This window comes from Myxocyprinus asiaticus, chromosome 41 (assembly GCF_019703515.2).
Source record: "Myxocyprinus asiaticus isolate MX2 ecotype Aquarium Trade chromosome 41, UBuf_Myxa_2, whole genome shotgun sequence".
NCBI classification, from domain to species: domain Eukaryota; kingdom Metazoa; phylum Chordata; class Actinopteri; order Cypriniformes; family Catostomidae; genus Myxocyprinus; species Myxocyprinus asiaticus.
In genome coordinates, this window is record NC_059384.1 from 28326401 (window position 1) to 28354181 (window position 27781).

The 27781-nt window shown below is 36.4% G+C and overlaps 1 protein-coding gene across 1 annotated transcript; it reads right to left on the minus strand.

Moving 5' to 3' along the window:
* LOC127431970 (divergent protein kinase domain 1C-like) lies at window positions 1-27275 on the minus strand. Its single transcript, XM_051682668.1, has 4 exons — window positions 26532-27275; window positions 11686-12420; window positions 5073-5237; window positions 1-3164 (listed from the first exon to the last, which is right to left on the minus strand). Exons 1-4 carry the CDS (start codon window positions 26742-26744, stop codon window positions 2904-2906), a joined length of 1374 nt encoding a protein of 457 aa, XP_051538628.1. The 5' UTR covers window positions 26745-27275; the 3' UTR covers window positions 1-2903.
* Between the last annotated feature and the right edge of the window lie 506 nt (window positions 27276-27781).

Below are 27781 nucleotides of genomic sequence, written 5' to 3' on the forward strand. Positions count from 1 at the left end.
ATATAGGGGTTTGGAACGAGGCAACAGAAACGTTTATGATTGGTCGGTCTAAAAGTCGTACCTTTTCGTAGGAGTCGTACAAAGCTGTATGATTTCACCATCTTATACGAATTTATTATGAGTTGTCAGATTGAATAATTGTATCATTACAAAGACAAGCAAGTTTTTTTTTTTTTCATCTTCTTAATATTCTTTCTTAAAATCCTTTGTACATTGACCTTAGGTATTCAGGTCCTTCTTTTGATAAACGATCTTTAAAGACTTTTGTGCTTATGATCCTTTATTCACAAATTCACTCTTGTATTTAGTCACAGGATAAAAACTTACGCTACATCCACATTAATTGCGATACATCTAAAAACAACATTTTCGTTTTTTGAAACGCTCTCCGTCCACACTGCCGTTTTCAAGCATTTTCCAAAAGTTTTTCATCCACACTGAAACGTACTGTATGAAAACACTTAAATACCCTTACTGTGCATGCAAAAACTTTTCATTCTATGTACGATCTGAAACGCAATTGTCCTCGCGTTCCACCGCCGAACAACAATTCCGAGTAAACTTCCCGTCGCCTTTAAAGGAATGCATTTTGAAGGTTGTACAAAGTAACATTTATCTTTAACAACACTATCAAAGTAAATAACAGGCACAACAACGGCGTTACAACATGGCCCGCCATCTTGATTGTTTTGGGATGAATGGATCACATGTCTGCGTCACATCACAACAAATACATCATTGTTTTCAGATATCTCTGTCTTCCCTGTCCACACAACAACATGAAGATGCCGTTTTCAAATTTATTCACTTGGGAGAGCATTTTCAAAAAGCTCTGTTTTTGCTGGACAAAAACACAGTCTCAGTGTGGACGGAAGGCCAAAACGTTGTAAAAAAGTTGCATTTTCAAAAGAAAACATATTAGTGTGGACATGGCCTAGGTACACTGAGATGCATTCCAAAGCTTTAGATAAGTCTCCAACATTTCTCAAAGCCTGAAGAAACAATTATTCTACACAAAGCAGTTGATTTAAACAACAGTGAAATGCAGGCTGTTGCAGAGCTTTGAATAATAAAAACTGCAGTGTGTTCCAGTTTTCTAATCATTGGAGACTACGGTGTAAACAGTAGATATCTATGGGCACTGTGGTTAATTATTTCACAGCTTGTCCACTCCACCCTCCAAAAATGGAGGCTGTAATTGATAACATGCTTCAGTTCCTCAAGTATGTCAAAATTCACGGTAAACAATCCTTAATGAAATCTCAAGAAAACAAACTATTGATCCTGAACAGTAATTATGTTTGAAGGATTTGTGCACTCTTATGCTTAAATTTTTTTATTTTTTTTTTTTCAATTGATGTAAATTAGTCTCAAAACAACGTTTTAAATCAATGGACAACAAAAGATTGATATCTGAAGCTTTAGCTCTTCGGGTCCTAATGGTCAACACCAAATATGTGTTCTCATTGCCGTCAGCATGTGCTGAGCAGATCAAAACCAGACCCCTGTCGTTGCCTTGGAGACACATAATTTGATGACCTCACAAGCCAAGCTTGGAAGCGTTTGAATTCCAACTGAGACAGAAGAACATAAATCAGTGAAGTTCACCATCAGGTAATATGTTCCTACCATGCAATGTCTCATCCTCTCCTTACCCAACATTTCTGTTTAGTCTTTCCTAAACTATATTTTCCTAAAAGACTTGCAACCTGATTGCAACCTGATCTCCTGTGCAGACGTAAATGTTGAAGATCGATCCAAACAAATCTACAGTTTTCCCCTTCCGTCAATAGGAACCAAATGTTGGTTTGATCTTTGAGCTTTCTGTTGCATTCTCAGTTGTGTTGATATGCGAACAAAATGTAATGCAGCATGACAGTTGCAGCTGTGGTTTCGTGTCAGTAAGTAATGAAATGGTAGGGTCATGACTGAGTCATGGTTTATTGAAATGCTTACACAAAATTACAGGTAGACAATTTCTGTCCAGCAAAAATAAAATTGAACATTAGCTAAGATGTTCCAGAGTTTCCTTGATAGCCTTATTCTTACATAACAGTAAGAGGCATATCTACACCCTTAACTTAAGTGTTCTGAACAATATAGCCAGTGTTAAAGGGTTAGTTCACCCAAAAAGAAAAATACTGAACAGAGTCATACAGGGTTGAAACAATACAACATGATCACACAGGAAATCACATGCTGCTTCCGAATGTTCATATCCTCTGAAATCGACCCCATTTAAGCGTCATCCACCTTCAAACATTTTTGAATCAGTTCAAATGTGTTTACCTTTCCCTTTGCCATTTTGATAGCACGTTATGAGAGTAATCTTCGAGACACAGTTCTGGTACCAAGGAAACCAGGAAGGGATCGTGTTCACTTCAACAATGCTGAGCACGATTTGGAGGTTGCATTTTCATTTTAAAATTAAATTTTTACTCCATTGACAGTTAGGTTTTGGGTTTGGGTTAGGTGGTAGAGTTCATATGACATGCATTCCTGTTGACTGTATTTCATCATTTACAACTAAAAATATAACTTGCCTTTGGCGCCACTCTGTGGAAATTTTATCTCAACAGCACTTCTGGTTTTAGCCACTGGGTGCAGTGGTTAGAATTTCATAAGCAGACCAATTTCAGCAGCAAAACTTACGACCTTCTGGTCTAAAATTCACATTGTGATCATTCTGAATGAGATGAAGGGGAGGAAATGATGACAAAATGTCCCTTTTTGGGTGAACTAACCCTTTTAAAAAGACCTCTTTTAAAGATTAATAGTAACTTGCTATAATTATGTTTCAAAGGGTGTTAGTCGCGACTAGAAATAGTCATCAGAAAAGTTCTCCAGCATTGCACATGACTAAATTTGTTCTATTATAGCTCTTTTGAAGGTCCCAAGTTGGTTTAGAAGTTAAGTGCCGTATGGACTCGTCTCATATTGTGTTCCTGGCCTTCACCCTGGTTTCCTGTGTCCTCCTGAATAAGCTCCGTGAGGAGAGCCTGTAGCTGCTGTCGTACCACCCGCCTGCGCTCATCTTCTTCCCTGCTGTCTGTCTCTGCACATTCCTGCACGGCTCGCTGCAGCTCCACCTGTAGGGGGAGCCCTGCTTTAGCGCCGAGCAGCGTGGGAGAAAACCAAGGCCTGAAGATCTTTTCACAGATCACCTGCAGAGAGACAGAAAGTTGATAAAGGAGCATGACAGGTATGGACCCTATAGGAAATGCTAAGGGTATGGATGTGGCCATTAGCTCGATCCTGGTCTTATTTCATTTCATCTCTGGAGCAATCATCAGACATATTCGTTTTGTGTGCTGTATGAAAGGGACTTGAGCACGAGATGTGATGGTCCCCTTGACCTAACAGCCTAAATGTTACAAAGGCCATATTGTTCTGAATGGCAGGCCAAACAATGGAAAGATATAGGTCACTAAGGGTTGCGTTAAGTGATCGAGGATGGAGAGATGGGTTCTGTCTCAGCCACCTGTGGCCCGGAGCTGGACTTGGTTTCATGCAGCTAGCTCGTCTGTTAGCTTGTTCTCCTAAAGGAGAGTTGGCACTGACAACAGGTGTTGACTATGAACAAACCATAATGAACAGATGAAAGAGGTTGCATGACTATGGAAAAGCATCTGATGGGAGAATGTTTAAATTGATGAAAAAATTGAGCACAGTGTTGTCTGTATCAGAGTGGCAGCATTCGAAATGAGTTACGTGTTACAATTCTACTCCATTTATTGTTGTTGTCCAATAGTTATTTATAGCGATATATTGTTATGTGAAGTAACATCTCTCAAAGACTTTAAATAAAAAATAAAAGCACACCAAAGAGCAAAGCATAGTATTTTAAATGCATTGCCAAATAAATAAATAAAATAAAATAAAAATAAGCATTATTATAACAATAATATTATATCAATGTTTAAAGGTAATGATTTTTTTTTTCATCATACCACAAATGTTAGGTAAGTATATCTGTAACTTTTGCTACGTTCATGTTATGTTCAGTTAAATGTCTGAAATGTTTTCTTGGATGACAGCGTGAACAAAAAAAAAAAAATCAAATTGAATCAATGAATTTCAATTCTGATCTGGGCCACTTTGATATCTACAAATAAATTGTATCTAGAAATTTTGCCACGTGACTTCAGTGTGAACACTCAGGTCAGAATTTGTGTGATTTTTATGTCAATCTAACTTGACATTTGTTATAATTGGGTGCTTGATTTCCTGCACTTTATTTTTATTTTTAATGTGAAATTGGAATTTTTAATTTGAATTTGTAACATTTTTAATTACCTGTTTCAATGGAACTGTGGAACTATAAAACTGTTTTTTTTTCTTTTTTTAAATACTTCTAATGACGTAAAAGTATTTTAAGAATGTTACGGTCAGTTTAGGTGCGTTGCCTGTTCAGACCAGTGTCTGATATTTTTAATCAGTAATCTGACCATTTTTAAAGGTCATGTGAATAACCTCACAACTAAAAAAATATTATTTGGGCACTTTAGCTTGCAGTGTAATCCTTATAAAGCGGATTGTATTTATGAAACGAATGGCAAATGTTGCTAGTCTTCCAATTTTTTTTTTACAATTTTAGCCGTGGATGATGGTTTAGCCAACATTTGACTTGATATTCTGTTACTCGCCCATAATTAAAGGTGGTTTCTGTGTTCGGTCAGCCCTGTTAACCCCCACTGTGTTCGGGACCAGTAATAATGGTGCTATCTGATTCCTTTCAGCATTATCATAAACTATTAAAATTCCCTGCATTTTTATTGGCAATGTTTACAGCTGAAGAATGATTGTCTCCTCCGGCTATTTTACCGGTATTCCTTTGTGAGAGTTACCCAAAACAAAGTAAGTTTCTTTGATTTATCAGAGCAAGCCAACACCCTGCCGCATGCTTAACCACTAACCACATACTCCATAGGTTTATTGAACACTTAAATATAGAATAATTGCTGCAAAGAATTAAATAATTGTAGTATAATTTCCTTATACTAAACTAAACAATAGAGGTGCAATAACATATCATAGTAATAACAAGTCAAAGTAATATGTGCCTCATCCACCTGAAGGTTGCTGTTTTTGCGTTTTGGTCCACATCTCTTTTTACTTCTGTCACACTTGGAAATGCAGTCGAAGAAGTTGCAGTCATTGTCAATGGTGCAGTTTTGCTCAAGTATGTCTCTCATTTTGGGCTCAAAAAAAGCCATGTCCACATCTATTGCCACCACCTGATCAAAAAATAAATAAATAAAATGAATAATTTAAAAAAAAAAATAAATAAATATATATATATATATATATATATATATATATATATATATATATATATATATATATATATATATATACAAATTAATACACACACACACACACACACACTTAGGTTGAAATCATTAAAACTCATTTTTAACCACTCCACAGATTTAATATGAGCAAACTATAGTTTTGGCAAGTTGTTTAGGACATCTACTTTGTGCATGACATGAATAATTTTCCAACAATTGTTTACAGACAGATTGTTTCACTTTTAATTGACTATATCACAATTCCAGTGGGTCAGAAGTTTACATACACTAAAGTTAACTGTGCCTTTAAGCAGCTTGGAAAATTCCAGAAAATGATGTCAAGCCTTTAGACAATTAGCTTCTGATAGGTGTTGTACTGAATTAAAGGTGTACCTGTGGATGTATTTTAAGGCCTACCTTCAAACTCAGTGCCTCTTTGCTTGACATGGGAAAATCTAAAGAAATCAGCAAAGACCTCAGAAAAAAAAATGGTGGACCTCCACAATTCTGGTTCATCCTTGGGAGCATTTTCCTGATGCCTGAAGGTACCACGTTCATTTGTACAAACAATAGTACGCAAGTCTAAACACCATGGGACAATGCAGCCATCATACCGCTCAGGAAGGAGACGCATTCTGTCTCCTAAAGATGAACGTTGTTTGGATCAAAAAGTGCAAATCAATCCCAGAAAGACCTTGTAAAGATGCTGGAGGGAACAGGTAGACAAGTATCTATATCCACAGTAAAACGAGTCCTATGTAGACATAACCTAAAAGGCTGCTCAGCAAGGAAGAAGCCACTGCTCCAAAACCACCATAAAAAAGAGAGACAAAGAAGAAGCCTTTATTCTGTCACACATTATACATTTGCATATATATAGTGAAATTCTTTTTTTCACATATCCTAGCTAAGCTGGGGTCAGATATGATACAGTGCCCCTGGAGCAAATAGGGTCAAGGGCCTTGCTTGAGGGCCCAACAGTGGCATCTTGGTGGTGCTGGGGCTTGAACCACCAACCTTCTGGGCAGTAACCCAGAGCCTTAACTGCTGAGCCACCACTGCCCCCAATATATATATTGTTAGCAACTGTTAGCAAGCAACAGTTAGCAAGTGCACATGGAGACAAAGATCTTACTATTTGGAGACATTTCCTCTGGTCTGATGAAACACAAATAGAACTTTTTGGCCATAATGACCATCGTTATGTTTGGAGGAAAAAGGGTGAGGCTTGCAAGCCGAAGAACACCATCCCAATCGTGAAGATGGGGGTGGCAGCATCATGTTGTGGGGGTGCTTTGCTGCAGGAGGGACTGGTGCACATCACAAAATAGATGGCATCATGAAGAAAAAAAATTATTTGGATATATTGAAGCAACATCTCAAGACATCAGCCATGAAGTTAAAACTCGGTCACAATGTGTCTTCCAAATGGACAATGACCCCAAGTATACCTCCAAAGTTTTGGCAAAATGGCTTAAGGACAACAAAGTCAAGGTATTGGAGTGGCCATCACAAAGCGCTGACCTCAATCTGATTTGAGGTCAGAACTGAAAAAGCATGTGCGAGCAAGCAGGCCTACAAACCTGACTCGGTTACACCAGTTCTGTCTGGAGGAATGGGACAAAATTCCAGCAACTTATTGTGAGAAGCTTGTGGAAGGCTACCCAAAATGTTTGACCCAAGTTAAACAATTTAAAGGCAATGCTACCAAATACTAACTAATTGTATGTAAACGTCTGGCCCACTGGGAATGTGATGAAAGAAATAAAAGCTAAAATAAATAATTCCCTCTACTATTATTCTGACATTTCACATTCTTAAAATAAAGTAGTGATCCTAACTGACATAAGACAGGGAATGTTTTCTACGATTAAATGTCAGGAATTGTGAAAAACTGAGTTTAAATGTATTTAGCTAAGGTATATGTAAACTTCTGACTATTTATATAGATATATATATATATATATATATATATGCACACACACACACACACACACACACATTTAAATGTACAAGTGACTTACAAAAGAGGAATAATACATATATATATATATATATATATATATATATATATATATATATATATATATATATATATATATATATATATATATATATATATATATATAAAACTCTTTGTTTTTACAGAATATTATACAAAATTGGTGCATAAAATTACCACAGCCCTCTACATAAACAGAAACGGACAGTTAGGGAATATTCAAAGTCGTTCTGCAGGCAATGTAAACAATAAAGAAAAACATGGAAAGAATCCCTAACACATATTAGCATACAGTTGTGACCAAAAATATTGGCACCCTTGGTAAATATGAGCATAGAAGGCTGTAAAAAAAAATCAACATTTTTTATGCTTTTGAACTTTTATTAAAACAAATCACAAAAAATAAATAAATAAATAAATAAATAAATAAAAAAAATAAAACTTTAATTGAAGTAAAACAATTGAAACGGGAAATATCTCATTATTAAATAAATATTTTTTCTCCAAAACTCATTGGCCATAATTATTGGCACCCTTTCATTCAATACTTTGTGCAACCTCCCTTTGCCAAGATAACAGCTTTGAATCTTCTCTAATAATGCCTAATGAGGTTGGAGAACATTTGGCAAAGGATCTGAGACCATTCCTCCATACAGAATCTCTACAGATCTTTCAAATTTAGAGATCAATGTTGGTGGACTCTCCTCTTCAGTTCACCCCACAAATTTTCTATGGGGTTCAGGTCAGGGGACTGGGATGGCCATGGCAGAACCTTGATTTTGTGGTCAGTGAACCATTTTTGTGTTGATTTTGATGTTTGTTTTGGATTATTGTCCTGCTGGAAGATCCAACCAGGCCCCATTGTAAGCTTTCTGGCAGAGGCAGTCAGGTTTATAAAGTCTGTGATGCCATTTATCCGAACAAGAAGTCCAGGACCTCTGGCAGAGAAACAGCCCCACAACATTAAAGATCCAGCACCACATTTAACCGTGGGCATCGGGTACTTCTTCATCTCTGTGTGTGCCAAACCCATCTCTGGTGTTTGCTGCCAAAAAGCTTAAATTTTTTTTTTAGACTTTCTGACCCCAAGACCCAACTAATTTCTGCAATTCTCTAGCTGTGATCATTGGAGATTCTTTGGCCACTTGAACCATCCTCTTCACTGTGCGTGGAGACAATATAGACACACGTCCTTTTCCAGGCCGATTCTTAAGATCTCCAGTTGATTGGAACTTGTTAATTATCGCACTGATGGTGAAAATGGGCATTTTCAATTCTTTGGTTATTTTCTTTTAGCCACTTCCCATTTTGTGAAGCTCAACAAGCTTTTGCTGCACATCAGAACTATATTCTTTAGTGTAACCCACTGTGACTGATGATTAAGGGAATTTGGCCTGTGTGTTACCTCATATTTATACCCCTGTGAAACAGGGAGTCATGGCTGAACAATTTTATGTTCCTAGTCACCCAGGTGCACAAAAAAATTTAAAATATGAATGGGAATATACTTCAGATATATTTTACTCATAATAATTTCTAGGGGTGCCAAGTGGCCAACGTGTTTTGGAGAAAAATATTTATTTAATAATTAGATATTTCCCCTCTTTCAATTGTTTTATTTCAATTAAAGGTTAGATTGTTGTGAATATTTTGAATGAAAGATTTTTTTTTTTTTCACAGCCTTCTTTTCTCATATTTACCAAGGGTGCCAATATTTTTGGCCACCACTGTACACTGTGTATAACGAAAATAGCTTTTTGATGAGTGTCATATTAACAAATAGTGCATTAATAGTAACTGTCTGATGTCAGTTGTTTGCAATTGTTGGAAAACATTGAAGTGTTAAACCCTGAGAATTAACAGCTTGATGAGAGAGCAATGCATGATAATCTTGTCTTGTCGGCTCTGCTGAAACATAACAAACATCACACTGTGTTTGTTTTGTATATAGTATCTAGACCTATACAGTATATATATTTTGCATCTCATTGTGAATCATTCTATGACAGTGTAATAGATGTGCTTAAAATGTGTTCAAAAATTTTTTTAGTGCTAAAGTAAAATAACCTTTACCTTTTTAAAACAGTAAATGCTAATAAAATGTTCTTGTTATAATAATGATAATTATTTATTTTAAATGCAATGACTATGTCTGGGCAGTGCCATCACAGAAGTATGCTTTCTCTTTGTGCTTACATCTGATATTGAAAAGCAACATTGTTAATCGCTATTCTCCATTCAAATCCTTTTACTATAGGATCAGTATAGATTTGTGTCCAGGAAACAGTCTTAGAGGCTTCAAAATCAACTTAAAAAGCAATAATGCAACTTATCACATTGTCACGAAGATTTTACCACTTGGGTTTATTTAAACGTTAATCTGGCTAACTGGTTCTTAAATTTTTCTGACGTCCAGTCTACAAGAAAAAAATAAAATATTACTATTTCACAACTAAGTCCATCAGTTCACTCCAAAATGACTGTTTCCAGGACTTTTCTATTCGAGTTACATGTTAAAGTTATTTAAGGAACGATGTTGCTAAGACAAAGCTCAAAAATAAGAATCAGGTCAGTAGTTCAGGTTTTTAATTTGCCAACTCGGGTGCATAGGCTCAAAAAGTCAAATGCAAAGAAGGAAAAAGCTTGCACATTGTGTCCATAAAAAAAAAAAAACAACAAAAAAAATGGATTATTTTAAAAAAATGCAAAAAGTGGCAAAGTGCTCAGTGCAAATGTACCCGAATTTATGGCAGACAACTTGGTTTAAGCTATATAAATGAAATTAGGTGCAATGCTTTGACTTGGACAATGATGGCAGTATGTATGTACAGTAACTCGAAAAATTTGCACTGAGCACTTTTGCCACTTAATAAAGAAAATAATTACGATTTCTTCTATGGCTCTTTCCTTCCTTGAAACATATATTTTGATACAAATATGAAAAAACAAATTATGGTAATATTATATATATAATATTGTATATATATATACTGTATACACTGTATTATTATTATTATTATTTTATTCAGAGGCCAAAAAGTGCAAATATTTTCGAGTTACATTGTCATCAGTGTCCATATCAAAGCAGCAAAATTTTATATAGCTATCATGTAGTTATATTATAGATTTTTTATTTAATATTTTTGGGGGAATTAAATCTTAGTTTTGAGATAATCTGAGCTTTTTCTTCCTTGCAAATAGATTTTGATACAATTCTGATAAAAAAAAACAAAAAACATTTTTTATTACATTTCGGCAGAAAAAACATATATTTATACTGTGTTTTTCAATAAATATTACGATTTTTTATTTTTTTTTTGCAAAAACTACCACACCGTGGTAAAACTTGAAGCAACCACACCGTCTTTTTCCAGAGCAGCCTGTATTTCTCCTGAGGTTACTTGTGGGTTTTTCTTTGTATCCTGAACAATTCTTCTGGCAGTTGTGGCTGAAATCTTTCTTGGTCTACCTGACCTTGGCTTGGTATCAAGAGATCCCCGAATTTTCCACTTCTTAATAAGTGATTGAACAGTACTGACTGGCATTTTCAAGGCTTTGGATATCTTTTTATATCCTTTTCCATCTTTATAAAGTTCCATTACCTTGTTACACAGGTCTTTTGACAGTTCTTTTCTGCTCCCCATGGCTCAGTATCTAGCCTGCTCAATGTATCAACGCTAACAAACTCATTGACTATTTATACACAGACACAAATTGCAATTTAAAAAGCCACAGGTGTGGGAAATTAACCTTTAATTGTCATTTAAACCTGTGTGTGTCACCTTGTGTGTCTGTAACAAGGTCAAACATTCAAGGGTATGTAAACTTTTGATCAGGGCCATTTGGGTGATTTCTGTTATCATTATGATTTAAAAAGGAGCCAAACAACTATGTGATGATAAATGGTTTCATATGATCACTATCCTTAAATAAAAGTCATGATCAGTCATATTTTCAAAATCATTGCCAAAATTTCACAATTTCTGCCAGGGTATGCAAATTTTGAGCACAACTGTATATATATATATATATATATATATATATATATATATATATATATATATATATATATACATGTTTCCCAAAACCATGTCATGTCATTCTCGCAATTTCATCAATTCCTCATCTATGGTATATTAGCCAGTTAACTTTACCTAAGTTACATTTAAATCAGCACAATTTTAATTGTTGCAGACAACTACATTTAATACATCACATATATCCAAATGTTTACGTTTGTATGGCAAAAAAACACATTTACATGATCATCGCACGGGAAAACAGCTACAGTAGTTTGAAACTCTCTCACACCAGCCCTGGGCCATCAGGCCATTTTTACTGTTGAAACAGTATTATAACATCTGTGAGATCTTGGGTGTGTTTACTCACCGTCAGGTCCTTCCTGATAGCAAAGTTCTCTGGCTTGATATCACAAAGGTGCAAGCGGTGCGAAAAGTCATTGTCAAAATGCTCCACCATCTCTAGAAAGCTCAGGGCCACTCTGGGTACCATATCTCTTGCGGTTAACGTCCTTTCCTCCCCACTCCAGGGCCTCGGTGACGGGCTGAGCGACAGCTCCTCCAATGAGAAGATGTTTTGGTCCCATGCATGTCCAGCCACCAAGTACTCCACGGCATAAAAGTGACCACAAGAGCCCAGGATCTTGGCCACATGGTGGGTTAAATCCTGTAGCACTTTGAGGAACGTGTACTCCTCTTGTTGAAGCAGAGCCCAGAGTGAGGCCAGTTCCGCTCGCGAGTAAGTCCTCTCTTTCTCCTTCAGCCTCTGGCCCCAAAGTCGTGGCAAAGTCAAATTAGTTCCTGTCTCCAAGCCAAGAGAGTTCTTGATCTCCAGGGTGGCATAGAATACGACATCCAGAGGTGAGAGCTCTTCCTCGCTCCCCATCCCACCAGCTGCATCCTGGTACTCTAGCAGAGCTAAAGCCTCATAGGAAGAGAAATTCTCCAGCTTAGACTTGAGAACAACAGGCACTCCACGCCAACTGGCGGCCATGACCTTCTTGCCATTCTCATAATAGAGGCAGCGTTTGTATTCCACTTGACCGGCCACACAGAGGTCTTCGCAGAGGTCACCGGTCAGTACTCCCTGCTGATACTCGTCACACTGAAACAGAGACACATCAATTCACTTACACTTACATTCCCGTTTTGTCATAGGAGGCAAAATGGAATCTGTGACTGTAATTGGATGGATCTCATGAAAACTTTCAAACATATGTCCAGCTCATACTTCACTCTAAAATCAAAAGAAATATGAAATTATATTTTAGTTAACCCTTCTTTATTGGAGAAAATTACAAACTGTTCAAAAAAAGACTTGGTAGAATGCACTAGAAATACAGCATACTGAGTTTGATTATAAACATGAATATTGCAATAGGCTTTTTTTTTCTCACACACCAATCAGAAAGCCTTTTAAAATAGCATGTCTTCCAATATAGCACCTCGGTACCAATGTTGATAATATTCTTTTACTGTAACCTTTCATTTTGAGTGAAAAAAGCTGATAATTAGAATACTTACACATTGTATCTGTTTGAAACAAATACAGAATCATGGATTATATTTTTAAATATTTTTTATTTCAGAATATAAAACATCTCCTCGGTGGATGAAAAATGAGTGAAAAATCCCATAGACTTCTACTGAAAGGGTTCCCACACATATTTTGGGATCAGGATGTCACAAGCCCCTTTCACACATACAGCCTTTTCCAAAAAATGTACTGCAATTTTCTGGTTAGAGGTCATGTGTGAACACGACCCTTGTGAAAATACTGGTAAATTTTGCTTTAGTAATTTCCCTTAATGAGAAGTTGTATCATTACCTATAAGTTTCCATATGGATGGTATGTGTGAACTGAGCCATAAGATTACCGGTTTTAGTTCTACAAGGTCAGGACTCGCTGACGTAAGAAAGTTCTGATGACACAATTACTCCGTGCCGTAACACCACTGAATCCGAAGTAAGAAAAATTTCAACAAATTGGTCAGGTAGTGAAACTAGAGTGCTTCTCTTCATCCGAGATCAAGAAATTTGCAGACAGCTTAAAGGAACAGTAAGCGATTCCGTTAAGTACGATTAATTCACCAGCCTCCTTTGGGAATGTGCAGACCTCTTTGTAGTGATAAACGTACACATTACTCAGCCGCAGATAGCATGTCTGCCTTTGGATTCTAGCGACAGCATTTTGCTCTCTGTAGTTCATTAGTCTTATTTGAAGTCGTTGTATACGATGTCGTTGAGTCTCGAGCAACTGCATAAATGTAAACATTTGCCAAACAATTTAAAACATCACTAAACTTACCAACGCTAATGTTCAGATACAAAATAATACCCCGCCATGTTTTCAAATAAGAACCCTACATTTCCAGTTCATCCATGTAGATGTCATTTCCAGAAAATGACATCACAGAGTTTAACTGCATTAGGTGCTGATGTGTGAATGGTACTAGCAAAACAGAAAAAAGATGGAAAGTCGTTGCATGTGTGAGTAGCACATGTGGCACATTTGCCAGTAAAGGCAACCCAACGATTTTCTTGTAATTTACCTGGTTGTATGTGTGAAAGGGGCCAAAAAGACTTGGGGAATGGGGTCTCTTTTACCTTGGGCTAGTAAGCAACCATCTAGCAACCATTTAGTAATGCTCTAACAACCACCTAATGGTTAGCAACTAGTAACACGCTAATAACCACCCAAAGCACCCTGGCATTGCATAAAAATGAACAAGAATCATGTAAATGTAAGACTTATTTTTACTTATTAATTTTTCAATCTCAAAAATGACATAAAATAAAAAACAACAAGTGTCCAAGTTTGTTTTTTCTTTATGCAATATATATATATATATATATATATATATATATATATATATATATATATATATATATATATATCACTTAGCACTTTATAAGGAACACTATGATCCTAATAAAGTGCCAGATTTGGTCTTCTGTTGCTGTAGCACATCCTCCTCAAGGTTCCTTTCTGTCAGCTCGCACCAGTCTGGCCATTCTCCGTTGACCTCTCTCATTGACAAGGCGTTTCCATCAACAGAACTGCTGCTCACTGGATGTTTTTTGTTTTTGGCACCATTCTGAGTAAATTCTAGAAACTGTTGTGTGTGAAAATCCCAGGAGATCAGCAGTTACAGAAATACTCAAACCAGCCCACATGGCACCAACAATTGTGCCACGGTCGAAATCACTGAGATCACAATTTTTTCCCATTCTGATGGTCGATGTGAACATTAACTGAAGCTCCTGACCCGTATCTGCATGATTTTATGCATTGCACTGCTGCCAAACGATTAGCTGATTAGATAATCGCATGAATAAGTAGTTGTACAGGTGTTCCTAATTAAGTTCTCAGTGAGTATATACTGTATATATAAATATACTGTATATGCACAGTATCATATTTTTGGGATTTTGGAGTACATGGGCCCAATTGTAAGTGTACAGGTCAAAATGTTCATTGTTAGTCAAGAAACGCCCTGCACATTGACATTAACTCATTTCCAGCATATACTGTATGTATTTGATGTGTCCCATCAAACTCATTTCCAGTGCTTTAAAGCTATGTTTTTAATTAATTGCAATCTTAATTCCATCTCATATCACACATATTGAGTACGTGCCTGTTTTGAGATATAGTTCCAATGCCAACTGTCAGCATATTTTACCTTCATTCATAAAATCCACATATTTAATGTTATGAAACAGCCAAATAATCATTTTAAAGTACTGTGTTAAGTGGATTTACGACAGTTGTACTTTCTTTATCTCATTTTCCCTCTTTGACCCTCTTATGAAAAATGAGCTAATTACTGGTTGTCTCTGCAGTCTGCACATATTTATATGTTTGCAGACTCAGGGGGCTCCGGGTGATCTGTGTTCCAGAGAGATTACACTGCAAATCCTCTTCTGTCACCTTCCAAAATAAACAGCTGTCACCCCCACTTGGGATATAAGGGGCCGGTTCGTGTTCTGGCAGGATCTGATGATTCTAGCGAGAATCTGAGCACTGAACCGTAGGGCGGGGCTTATGCCAAAGGAAACTATTCTATCACCATATTATGATTATACTCATTATTCCGAGCTTATCTGGTAGAAAAGGGTCAGTTTGCTTAGTTGCCCATTTTGTCATCCACCTGATGAAAAATTTAAGACTGGTCACTTAGAAAAGTACAGTCTGATCTCATGAAAGTATGTGACTATGGGGACATTTTTGATAAATGATATCCTGTGGTTCATAACACGTACCGCGGCAGTTCCAAGGTGAAATTGTCCACTGTGTGGTGCTACAAGCAAGTAAAATTTTGTCCTATCAGATGAGGTTTTTAAGGTAAATGCTCTACTGAGTTTTATGTCAACAAAACCTACCTTCCTACTCCAAACCCTAAACCTAACTGATAGTATCATAAAGAGCAAATGTGAGATAAAAATAAAACACAATCGCTGAAGCAAAAGATTAGGGGTTTATTCAGATCCTTAACCTCAAATATGAGAAATAATAACAGTGATTTTGGCCTTAGAACTAATTACCTGTCTTACTTCCAGTTGGGAGCTTAGATTAGAGGTTTGTTATCGGCAAGACTGGGAATAAATATAGAATGAGCTTAATCCCTACAGATCATCTCATGGGCCTCTCATTATGTTTGAGTGGGCCAAAGAGGCATCTTGTGCTCTGTGGTCACTCCGAGGCATCTGGTCTTGTCTTTTATTTGATGTTGCATATGTTCCTGCCAAATTCCACACATCCATTTTAATTCCCCACATTTTTCCAGCTTTACATAAGATGGGACAACAGTTGTTTTTAGCCCCCGTTTGCATGTAAACTTTCCCACCATGAGGTCTGGATATAGTTAGGATGAATGGCTGCCCTAAAACTAATGTATGTTTGTGTCTTCAGTATAAAAATAAGGTAAATGTGTTCAGGAACTGTTGAGTCACAGAAATCTCTTTTTGTTTGGTAGAACTCAGACAACGTGTGACTCATATGCCGTAAATCATTGCTATGTTTATAATCTAGTGGTCATACTGACCGAAACAGATATTTTTTCTTTCGGTGCAGCCAAGAAGGAAGACCACTAAGTACTGGATAGGATTGTATGTCGGTTTTTCAAAATATTTCTTATGCATTAAAAGAGAACATTTAAATTAACTGCAGTCATACAGTGGACCCCAAAAGTATTTGGACAATTAAAAATTTACAAAAGTAATTTAATGAAATAATTAAATATCAAACCAATTAGCATTTATTTTAAGCAATTTGCCATCAATCAGGCCACTTTGATACGGGAATTCATTTCGGCCCAACTCCGGGACGTCACATCTAATATGGGACATTTCAAAGTATGACCTGGAGGGGCTGTTTAAGATGACTGATACGGGACAGTTGGCATTCCTATTCATTCGTGAACCACATTACAGTGGTCACACTGTGTGTTTTGCGCTGTAGATTAAAAAGAATAGGTCATTAGTGTCATTCATTCGGGAATCAAACTACACTGTACAGCACTGTGGATTCAAAAGAACCAGCTCATAAGAGTTATTCATTCGTTAATCGGACTACACTGGTCGGACTGTGTGTTTTGCGCTGTTGATTCAAAAGATCGGCTCATAAGAGTCATTCGCTCAGGAATCGGACTACACTGGATGCATTGTATGTTTCGCACTGTAGATTCAAAAGAATGACTCATAAGAGTCATTCGTTGGGGAATCGGACTACACTGGTCGCGTTGTATGTTTTACGCTGTAGATTCAAAAGAATGGCTCATAAGGGTAAATCGTTCGGGAATCAAACAACACTTGTCACGCTGTAGACTTAAAATAACCTGCTCATTCGAGTAATTCGTTCAGGAATCAAACTACACTGGTCACGCTGTAGATTCAAAAGAACCAACTCTTTGTTTGTTAATCAGACTACACTTGCCGCACTGGGTATTTTGCATTGTTGATTTAAAAGAACAGCTCAGAAGAGTCATTTGTTCAGGAATCAAACTACACTGGCCAGGCTGTATGTTTCTCATTGTAGATTCAAAAGAATGGCTAATAAGAATCATTCGTACGGGAATCAAACTACATCTGGTCATGCTGTAGATTTAAAAGAACCTGCTTACGAGTCATTCGTTCAGGAATTGTGCTCCACTGGACATATTGTATGTTTCACGCTGTAGATTCAAAAGAATGGCTCATAAGAGTCATTGGTTCGGGAATCGGACTACACTGGTTGTGCTGTATGTTTCGCGCTGTAGATTCAAAATAATGGCTCAGAAGAGTCATTTGTCGGGGAATCGGACTACACTGGCCGTGCTGTATGTTTCGCGCAATAGATTCAAAGAATGGCTCAGAAGAGTCATTTGTCGGGGAATCGGACTACACTGGTCATGCTGTATGTTTCGCGCTGTAGATTCAAAAATATGGCTCATAAGAGTCATTGGCTCAGGAATCGGACTACACTGGTCGTGCTGTATGTTTCGCCCAATAGATTCAAAAGAATGGCTCAGAAGAGTCATTTGTCAGGGAATCGGACTACACTGGAGGCGTTGTATGTTTCGCGCTGTAGATTCAAAAGAATATTTCATGAGAGTCATTTGTTTGGGAACCAGACTACACTGGTCACATTGTAGATTGAAAAGAATGGCTCATAAGAGTAATTTGTTTGGGAATCGGACTACAGTGCATGCAGTAGATTTAAAAGAACCTGCTCATATGAGTCATTTGTTCAGGAAACAGACTATACTCGTCGGGCTGTATTGGTCGTGCTGTAGATTCAAAATAACGGTTCATAAGAGTTGTTCGATTAGGAATCAGACTACACTGGTTGCACAGTTGATTTAAAAGGATCAGTTCATAAGAGTCATTTGTTCAGGAATCAGACCACACTGGTCACATTGTGTGTTTTGCGCTGTAGATTCAAAAGAATGGGCTAATAAGAGTCATTTGTTCAGGAATCAGACCAAACTGGTCACTTTGTGTGTTTTGCGCTGTAGATTCAAAAGAATGGGCTAATAAGAGTCATTTGTTCAGGAATCGGACTACACTGGTTGCGCTGCGTGATTCAATAGAGGGGAATCACTACCACTTAATTGTGCATCAGGAAACATGTTCAGAGTATGTTAGCACAATGTACCGCCTGCGTTGGCAAAAAAATTAACATTTAAAAGTCATGAAAATCATATGCTTCCGCTATTTATTTTTAAAAATGGAACCTCTTCCGTATAATATCTGGTTCTCAGTTCCTGTGAACTTGAGGGGCTAAGAAAAGTTAAGTTAATTCTGAGAAAAGGTCTAGAATCATTTGTTTGCATATTTTGCTATTTAATGCAATGACGTTCATATATTTTTAAGGGTGACTTAAGTGTCCAAAAGTATCAAAAATAATTTTTGAGGCAACTTTATATACTTTGTATAGTTTATATTTTGTAAATATACAGTAAGTTTGAAAAAGTCTAGATTTTGCTCATTGACAATATGACTTGCTAAACATCATTTATAAAAGCTGCAAGTGTCTGAATAAGGATATATTAAAATAAGTCAGAGTTGCTGATGTCATGGAAAAATCTACAACTGGGGAATATTTTTGGCTTTAGCTTTATGACATCTGTACCTTGAGTAATGTTCTAAACATCAACTCAAACCTAGACAGAGCTCAACAGTCAACAGACTTTTGGTACCACAATACTTTTTACACTGATATATTGTGCCCATCTCAGTGAAAGTCACTGATAAAAATGGAGAGTTAAAATACTGAAGTCTGTGAAGATGTGAAACAAGAAGGACACAGTCTTTTCTTTATGCTTCTGTGCATGTAAGGTAATGATTAAACAATAAGCCTATTGTACTCCATAAGGTTCTTGTACACCATACAGCGGCAAACAAAAAGTAAAATTTGAACACTTAAGCCACACTTAATAATGCACTGATTACATTAGAAAACATAAAATATAGAATCAAGAGGATTCTGTTACAAATGATGCTAAAGATTTTCTCAAAATCTAACTTCATATTTCTTAGCTATTTTTGGAATTACTTTTAACCAACTGGTCCATAGGGGATTTTTAGTGGATGTATGAAGTCAGTTTCCCTCAAGTTCACACAGGTGGCCTAGCAGAGTAACCACAGGTGTAGTTAATAACATTAACTACAGTATGAACATGTTCCACCAATGTCTTACAACCAAATGTGTTCAAAACATTTTTGGGTAACACTCTACATTAAAGTTCCCTTTGTTAAGGGTTTATAAATGGGTAATAACAAAATTAATAAAAAAGGTGACTTTCTTGTGATACTTATAGTGTGCATTTTGACTTTTAATAATCAAAAACCTAATGCCCTAATTCATGATTTATGTCACAATGCAGCAAACAGAGTATTATTGTGAGGGGTTATGCCATTTTGCTACAGTGCACTTTGTTTATATTCATTACTTTAATGTGATGACTCACTTGTGTTGTCATGTTCCTTGTCACGCTGATGTCATAAGAATGATGCTACTCCTTAACTAGTTACCTAAAGTCCTCTGCAAAAACACTTTTCCTGTCTTCATGATCATTCACAGCATATATCATATAATAATGCCTGATGACCATTAAACCTCACTGAACTTTTATGTATATAGGTTTCTAATGATGACAACTCCTTCATATCTGTCCATTTTACATTAAGGTACATTTTCAAAGGTTACTAATGTTGAATAAGTATTATTAAGTATTTATAACATGTGAGGTAAAATGGCTCACTATTTGACAGGTATTACATGAAAGTAAAATTTATATGCATGTTGTTATAACCACATATAAATGATTTACAATGCATTTACAAAACCTTTATAAACCCTTAACAAAGGGAACATTAATGCAAATTTGTACCCTTTTTGATCTAATTTTGAATAGCACAACAGTTTAGCCATTGTTTTATCATTTAAAACCTACTGAACATCTTTTTATGATATTTTTTGCTTTCATAAGTGTCTTTGTGGTATGTTTCTTTTAAATAAATACTCCTTGGTTTGATATTTTGTTATCTAAAGGAGTGACATTAATGCATTCTTAAGTGTTGCTTAAGTGTCCAACTTTCTGGGGGCACTGTTTATAGCTGCATGTGACTATATATTTTCTGTAAATGAATATTTTGCCTCTTCCACAAATTTTCCACGCCTTGTGTCTTAAGAATACCACAATCACACATTCACAGCCCAGTCCAAAATCACAGGAACTTGAAAGAAGTTTCAGAGAAGTATACTAATTAAAATGTTAACAGTCATATTTAACAATCTAACAGAAAAACTATTTTGTTTTGTAAAAATGCTGGAAGCGTGAAAACAACTCCAAAACAATGATCTTTGTATGAAAGTCAATCATGTTTGTGGACTGCGTCCCCATTGCATGGAAGACCATCTGTGCTTAACCTTCACATTAGAGTATAAACAAAGAAGGAAACTTTGTCGAGACCCTGTGACAGACCACCATTAAAAAGAAAAGCTACAGGCTTAGGTGCGTTTTATGATCTCATGCCAAGAATCCTATTACATATACAGTAGGCCTTGTTGCACAGGTGACAGATGGTACCGCTGATTAAAAAAAGGTCTTGTGTAGTTCAGACAGTAATAGCCCAATGGTTCTGAGCCACATACTGTGAGAAACCATAAACAGCTTGTGTAAATGTGCACCACTCTTACTTGTTTATTACTGTAATATTCAACCTCTTACACAAGCTAACTGTTTGGCGGGCTGTCAAATTTTTTTTTTTTTCCAATTCATCAGCTTTAGTGATTTAGTGATGCAACAATAAGAGTTTGAATGATGGATAACTTACATTATCATAACTTAAACCTCGATGAATGGATTTGGTCTCAGTTAGAGTCCTGCAGATTTTAATTTACATGTTTACAATGAGAAACATTATTTCTACCTTTCATTTTTGTCAAATTCGCTTTTAATATAACTATATCTATTTAACTGTTGTCTCTAAAAGTGTGTGTGTGTGTGTGTGTGTGTGTGTGTGTGTGTGTGGCCATAGGAGGAAAAGAAAGCTATAACTACTCATAGAAAGATTTTATTCAGTTTATGCATTTCCAAACCAACAACGCATGTAACTAAAGAACAACTGCGATTATGAATTGCACTGGTGGGACAAGTCAAAGAAAAATTGATTAAACAAACGTTACTGTTATTACTATAAGTTTTATCAGGAATTGTACTTTGTACTTTAAAAATGGTATACTTTTTCTTGAGTACATTTTAAGTGCTGTAACTGTACATTTACTGTGCTATTTTCCCTTCATCTGTGTTTGCTACATCCGTCAACGTGATTGACTATTGAAATAATAATCAGTCGTGTGACTCCCGTCAAATTAAACCGTGCATAAAAAACATAAACTGCAGCAGTAGACCTGCCGCCAACTGCTATTAATCATGGATTAAGTGGGGGGTAAATGTGGAGGATGCCTCAAGCAGCAGTTCAACACCTGGATGGTTGCACCTGGCTGAAAGGGGTTTTCGCAATGAAAACGAAGAAGAGCAATTTTGTGATTGTGTTATGTCAGCTTTGCTTGTCTAAGCCAGTCGAGATATCTGCATTCAAGAATTTTACCTCTAATTTGAAGAAACATATCAAGGTACATTTCAGATTTCTGCTTCCTAGATTATCTGTATCTATAACGTAGCCTGTAAATTAGCTATCAGTGAAATTATTGGGGTGCTGTGTGAGAACGGCAATGTTAGCGATCTTTATTATGTAACTGCAATGTAATGAGCGTTAGTTCGCTATGAGCGCATTAGATTAGGTTAACCAATACATACGTAACGTCACATATTCATTTGTGACAGTTGATAAACTGTGCAGCAGTGGAGTGTCACATATTTGTGTCTTTGGAATTGACAGATTTTAAATCTGCTTTCTTGCCAAGCTGCCGACACGGAGAGAGACAGACTCGCTAGGCCTTTTAAAGAAACTGCTCAAGCATCCATTTCAACCTTATGATCTGTTTATTTAACATTACAGACATTCCAGAAATATGATAATAGTGTACAAACACTATACAAAATATTTACATTCTCATCAAGCGTTTGACTCACTTCAAACAAAGATATTATGCATGTATACAAGACAGTCCACTCTTGGATTTGGACTAATGACTACTTCTCCATTGCTATGTTCAAACCAATGTTCGTGCTGAGTGATCCAGAGTGGATGGGCTATATTTTGAATTCTAAACTACTCTCTATACCCCCTCTAGGTTGCAGGATGTGACATGCTATGTGACAGTATTTTTTGGCTCAACGTTTTTTGCATTCTTTGCATTGTTTTGAACATAGTGTTTTATGCTCAAAAATAACTGGCTCTGTGGGCATCGTTTTTCAAACGTGATTTATGAATCAGTGTACTGAAAACAACTTTTTCATCTTTTAATCTGTATAATCATATCTCCCTGTTATTTTTAGCAGGCAGATACATGTTGTGTTTATCATAAATAAGTGAAGTGACAGTTACTTAATTTTGAAATCTATTTTATTTTTTTTATTTATTTTGCAGAAAAAACATCCATACATAAATTAAAGCAGTTTAATAAATGCATATTGGAAAGAAAGAGCTTTGCAAGGACAGAGGTGCAAAATTGTATTTTTGTATAAGGCCCTTGTATTTTAAAAGTTGGCAATCAAAAATAAAACTGTTGGAGGATACCCGTATATATATATATATATATATATATATATATATATATATATTGCAGCTTACAGTGTTTATTGAAAGGGGGTGTACTGTAGAATTTTCACAACTCAATACTCACTACTCTTGAATACTTTTAAATGAGCTACCTGTAATTTTTACTCTTACTTAAGTACTTAGGTAGATGTTTCAGTACTCTTTCCACCCCTGCTCATTTGTAAGTCGCTTTAGATAACAGCGTCTGCTAAATGAATAAATGTAAATGTAAATAACATTTTGGCATCCTTCATCTGCCAGTTTTTATTCACTCTCTGCAAATTTATAGATAATTCAGGATTGATGTGAGGAGCTTTGCATGTCAACATGGGATAGGAATGCACTCAAGCAGAAACATAAACTCAAAAGGCTGTTATTTAACTAATCTTTTCGAACGTCATATTATTGAGCAATGAAAATAAGCAGCACCGATTATGATATTATTTTAATGTGAAGCATTTGTGAGACCCTTAAAAATTCTGACCACATCTTGTTTTGTGGTCAAGAGCGATGTATCCTGCCACCATGTCTAGCTGACTTTTTGCTCTGTGGATCCCAAAATCTTGAGTTGAGGTTTTTCTGCTCTTAAAAGAATAATGGTAACCATTTACAATAAGGTTCAGTTCATTAATATTAGTAAATGCAGGTATCAAGAACTAACAATGAACAATATATATTTTTACAGCATTTATTAATCTTTGTTAATGTTAATAAAAAAATAAAAAACACAATTGTACATTGTTAGTTCATGTTAGTTCATAGTGCATTAACTAATGTTAACATCCAACTTTTGATTTTAAAAATGTATTAGTATATGTTGAAATGAACATTAACCAAGATTAATAAATGCTGTAAAAGAATTGTTCATTGTTAGTTCATGTGAACTAATGTTAACAATTTGAACCTTATTGTAAAGTGTTACCAGAATATATATATATATATATATATAAAATGTTTATATAAGGAAGCATCTCACTGTTCATCCATTCATAACCGTTCTTTTCAATATTGCTTATACTGTTGGTGTTTAACTGCGGAATCTCAAACTGTGGATGTTGGTTTCCAAAATATATCCCGCTAAACATTCCTGGAAAATTCTAATTGACTAAAACCTAACAATGACAGCAGTCAGGGAGTTATTTAGATTGTATCCTTCAAGTCATTGCCAAAATGACAAATACCCCATAGTTTTCTCCACCCTGTCATTAATTTGCATGATTTTGGCAGACAGCAGCATTCCATTGATTTGCAACTGGTGGAGTTAGAATTTAGTCTTGATATTTTTGTTGATCTTGTAACAAATTAGTGCTGTGCACAACTAACACAGCTTTTGAAACATCATGAAGCATAAACTGCATGCCTCTGCCCAAAAATCATGAATCAGATGGCTTTCAAATTGTGCACACTAGGATCTAAATGTAATTTCAATTCATTTACAATAGCTACATTGATTTGCCATAGTTACATGATTTTTTACTTTGTATTTTTTTGGTAACCTGAATAATAATATTATAGTTTGCTAGATTATGTAAAATAAAAAATAAAAAAAATAAAAAAAATCAAATAATTGCTTAAAATACCTTTTGCACACATTTTGCAGGACCAGTCAATAATAATAATAATAATAATAATAATAATAAAATATTCATATTCATATTCATATTATTTTTAGCAGCAGCAGTAGTAGCAGCAGCAGTAGTAGTAGTAGTAGTAGTAGTAGTAGTAGTAGTAGTAGTAGTAGAATAGTAGTAGTAGAAATAGTAGTAGTTGCTGCTATTCAATATGTTTTATGTGATCTGATTTGATCAAAACTTTACTATTTAGCTCTGATATAAAATGATTGATGCATTAGGGTAAAATGTCTTTGAATCTTCTCATGGTAACACGGTAACACAGTTTGTGTTGCGTGCAACAAGTTCCCCAGTAATTGACCAGTTTTTTAATGGGATGATGCCAGTAATTACCTTCCAATCACACCAGACCACCAGGAACGATTCTGCGGTTTACAATGTGACAACAAACAAACTGTTCCATCAGCGCACACTTGACATTGCGTAATCCAGAGGCTCTGAAAAAGCTTTAGGTTTCCCCAAAGAAACAATGCTTAATCCCTTAATGGAGGTGCATTACTGCTGTTCCCAATGATTCACTGGTTGACTGATTAATCCCATGCAATGCTTTGAGTATTATTTGGTGGAAGTTGGTCAAAATTCCCTGGGGAATCTCTGTAACTGCTACTTGATTTTCTGACGGACAAAAATGTTCTCTTTATTAATTTGGATTTTTAAAAACTAGCTAATCAACACTTTTCTGAAACGTGAGAACAGAGTTTCTAAAAGATTCTAAAACTTGAAAAGTTAAAGTTTACCTCTTACAATATGTTTAAAATCTAACCTACACTTTAAGTGTAGCCAACATTTTATAAATTCTAATCTAAGGCCACGTCCACACTAACATATTTTTGTTTGAAAATGCATCAAATTTCACTACGATTGCACCTCTCATTCCAATTAGAACAATGGTTTTCCTCCACCAAAAATGGGGCATTTCTTATACGTTCTTCATACAGCATACTTCGGAAAACAATGACGTTAGGAAACTGAAAACAAAAAGATACTGTACTTCCACACTAATCCTTTTGTGTATCATTTGGTGGAAGTTGGTCAAAATCCCCTGCGGTATTACGATAACTGCTACACAACAACCGATTTGCTGATATATAGAAACTTTTTCTTCTTTTTTTTTTATTTTCAAAAAAATTTGCTGTAAGAGTCTGTAAGCTGAAAGTTTTTCTCTTTTGTTCTAAATCTAGACCACATTTTAATTTGATCCTACATTTATACATTCTAATCTAAGTATGCTTGTGTTTTATTTGGTGGGAGGTTAGTAAAAATTCCCTAAGCGTCAACTAATTTGCTGGCAGATCAACTTTTTTTCTTACTGATGTATTTGTTTGCATTTTCAATGATGATGAAAGTTAAACGCACTGTTTTTCAATGTGTGTTCTTGCGTTCCTGTGGACTCATTTGATATCATTATCCACCACCACCACCACCAAAAAATAAATAAATAATTATTATTTTTTTTAAATTAGATATGAGGTTGTTGAATTTACATATCGCAGCACATCTCAAAACTCACATAGATGCATTCAACATTATGTCCACCTGTCCTTCAAAGGTCAATCTTTCAAGGTATCTAGGCAAGACCAGTCTTCACAAGACCGGTCTTCTTTGCATTCTTAGCACTGAGAAACAGCCAACGTTTTCCTCCTATATTATGTTATATATCTAGCCTACATTTTACACATTCTAATCTAAACAAATCCAGACAAGTACTTTATTTGTTCACTCTTTTCTTTTCTAAGTTAAGCAAAACTGACAAGTTAATATAGTACTTTGTTTATTAATAGGACTTTGTGTTATGATACAACATTGTGCAATAGTACTGTATATCAAATTCAATTCATCAGAAACAAATGGAGGATTACAAAATGACACTTACCACCCTCTGCAGAATCTGTTTGCTCTTGTCGTCGGTGCAGAAGTCAGAGAACATGTTCCTGTGAACGAACACCAGACCGTTGAGGAAGAGCCAAAAGGCCAGCCAGAGCAGAACTACAAGCAAAGCACTCCTACGGCACACCTTCATCCCCAGCCACCTGAGGACGGAGCCCCCGCGGGGAGACCCCAGGGCCCTGTGCAGGGACCGCCACATCTGTCGGGACCCACTGTTGCAGGAGCCCTCTGCCCCCTGTTCCACTCAAGGATCTGGTGGAGCTGTGGTTCTGCCTCAGGACTCCTTCTGCTGACATCTGTGGTGATTGTGGTGATGTTGTTGAGGATATCTACCTTGCTGCTCTTCCTGGGGGTCGGCGTATGCGATTAACCTCCTTCTCCTTTCTTCTCGGGGGACATGCATACCTGGTTGGACTGGTCTGTTGCTGCACTATGCAGAGCAGCATACAAATGTCTTTCTCAGCCAGCTTCCTCTCCGTCTTTCCTGCGTTTGTTTTATGAATACAAGCAGTGGTGTGTGAAGAATTCGTCAGTGTCTGGGACAAGAGACTCTCTCTGTATCTCATTCACCACTTTACTTCCCTTGAATCCCCCAAGTTGTCTTGTAGTTTCTTGCCTTATTTCCACAGTTACAGTCCTCCAGTGTTTCTCAATGTTCTCCACTGTCTTGCATTCTCTTTTCCACCTCCTCCTCTTCTCTTTCTCTCTGCCTCTGGCTCTCAATACCCTCTAAATCACTTTCTCTCTCTCTCTCTCTCTCTCTCTCTCTCTCTCTCTCTCTCTCTCTCTCTCTCTCTCTCTCTCCATACAACACTCCACCTTTTTTCCCTTTGCCTCCCGCCCCCTTTCTTGAGTGCTTGTCTCCTTTGGGTTGCCTTCTCTGTTTCCAAGGCAGCCGGGCCTTTCCTGCCGGCACACAGACCCCTTCTGGGCTGTGGCTGCAGTGTGCTCTGCCAAATCCATTTCTTGTGCCAGGCGTTTGAGACGCAGAGCACTCCAATCCTCAGATTACTCCAAAAATCCTGTTTGCATTTTAAAAGTGAAGTGTGCAATTTCTGCCTCATCAGCATCACCAAACGGAATTGATAATTACTGAAAAATAATGACTGTTTACAACCTGATCAAGCTTGAAATCGACTTGTTGCTTCCGAATGTTCCAGATCTGTACCCTAAATCAACCCCATTCTGTCGACCCCATTCTTCTTGTGGTGTTACTGACATGGGTTCTGGTCCTGT

Bases quoted from the DNA above. Each gene is read 5' to 3' on its own strand.
- LOC127431970 (XM_051682668.1), bottom strand. From the start codon at position 26,744: ATGTGGCGGTCCCTGCACAGGGCCCTGGGGTCTCCCCGCGGGGGCTCC. The intron at 5,238-11,685 runs GTGAGTAAACAC...TTTTTTGATCAG, and splicing joins CTATCAGGAAGGACCTGACG to GTGGTGGCAATAGATGTGGA. The intron at 3,165-5,072 runs GTGGATGAGGCA...GTCTCTCTGCAG, and splicing joins GCAAAAACAGCAACCTTCAG to GTGATCTGTGAAAAGATCTT.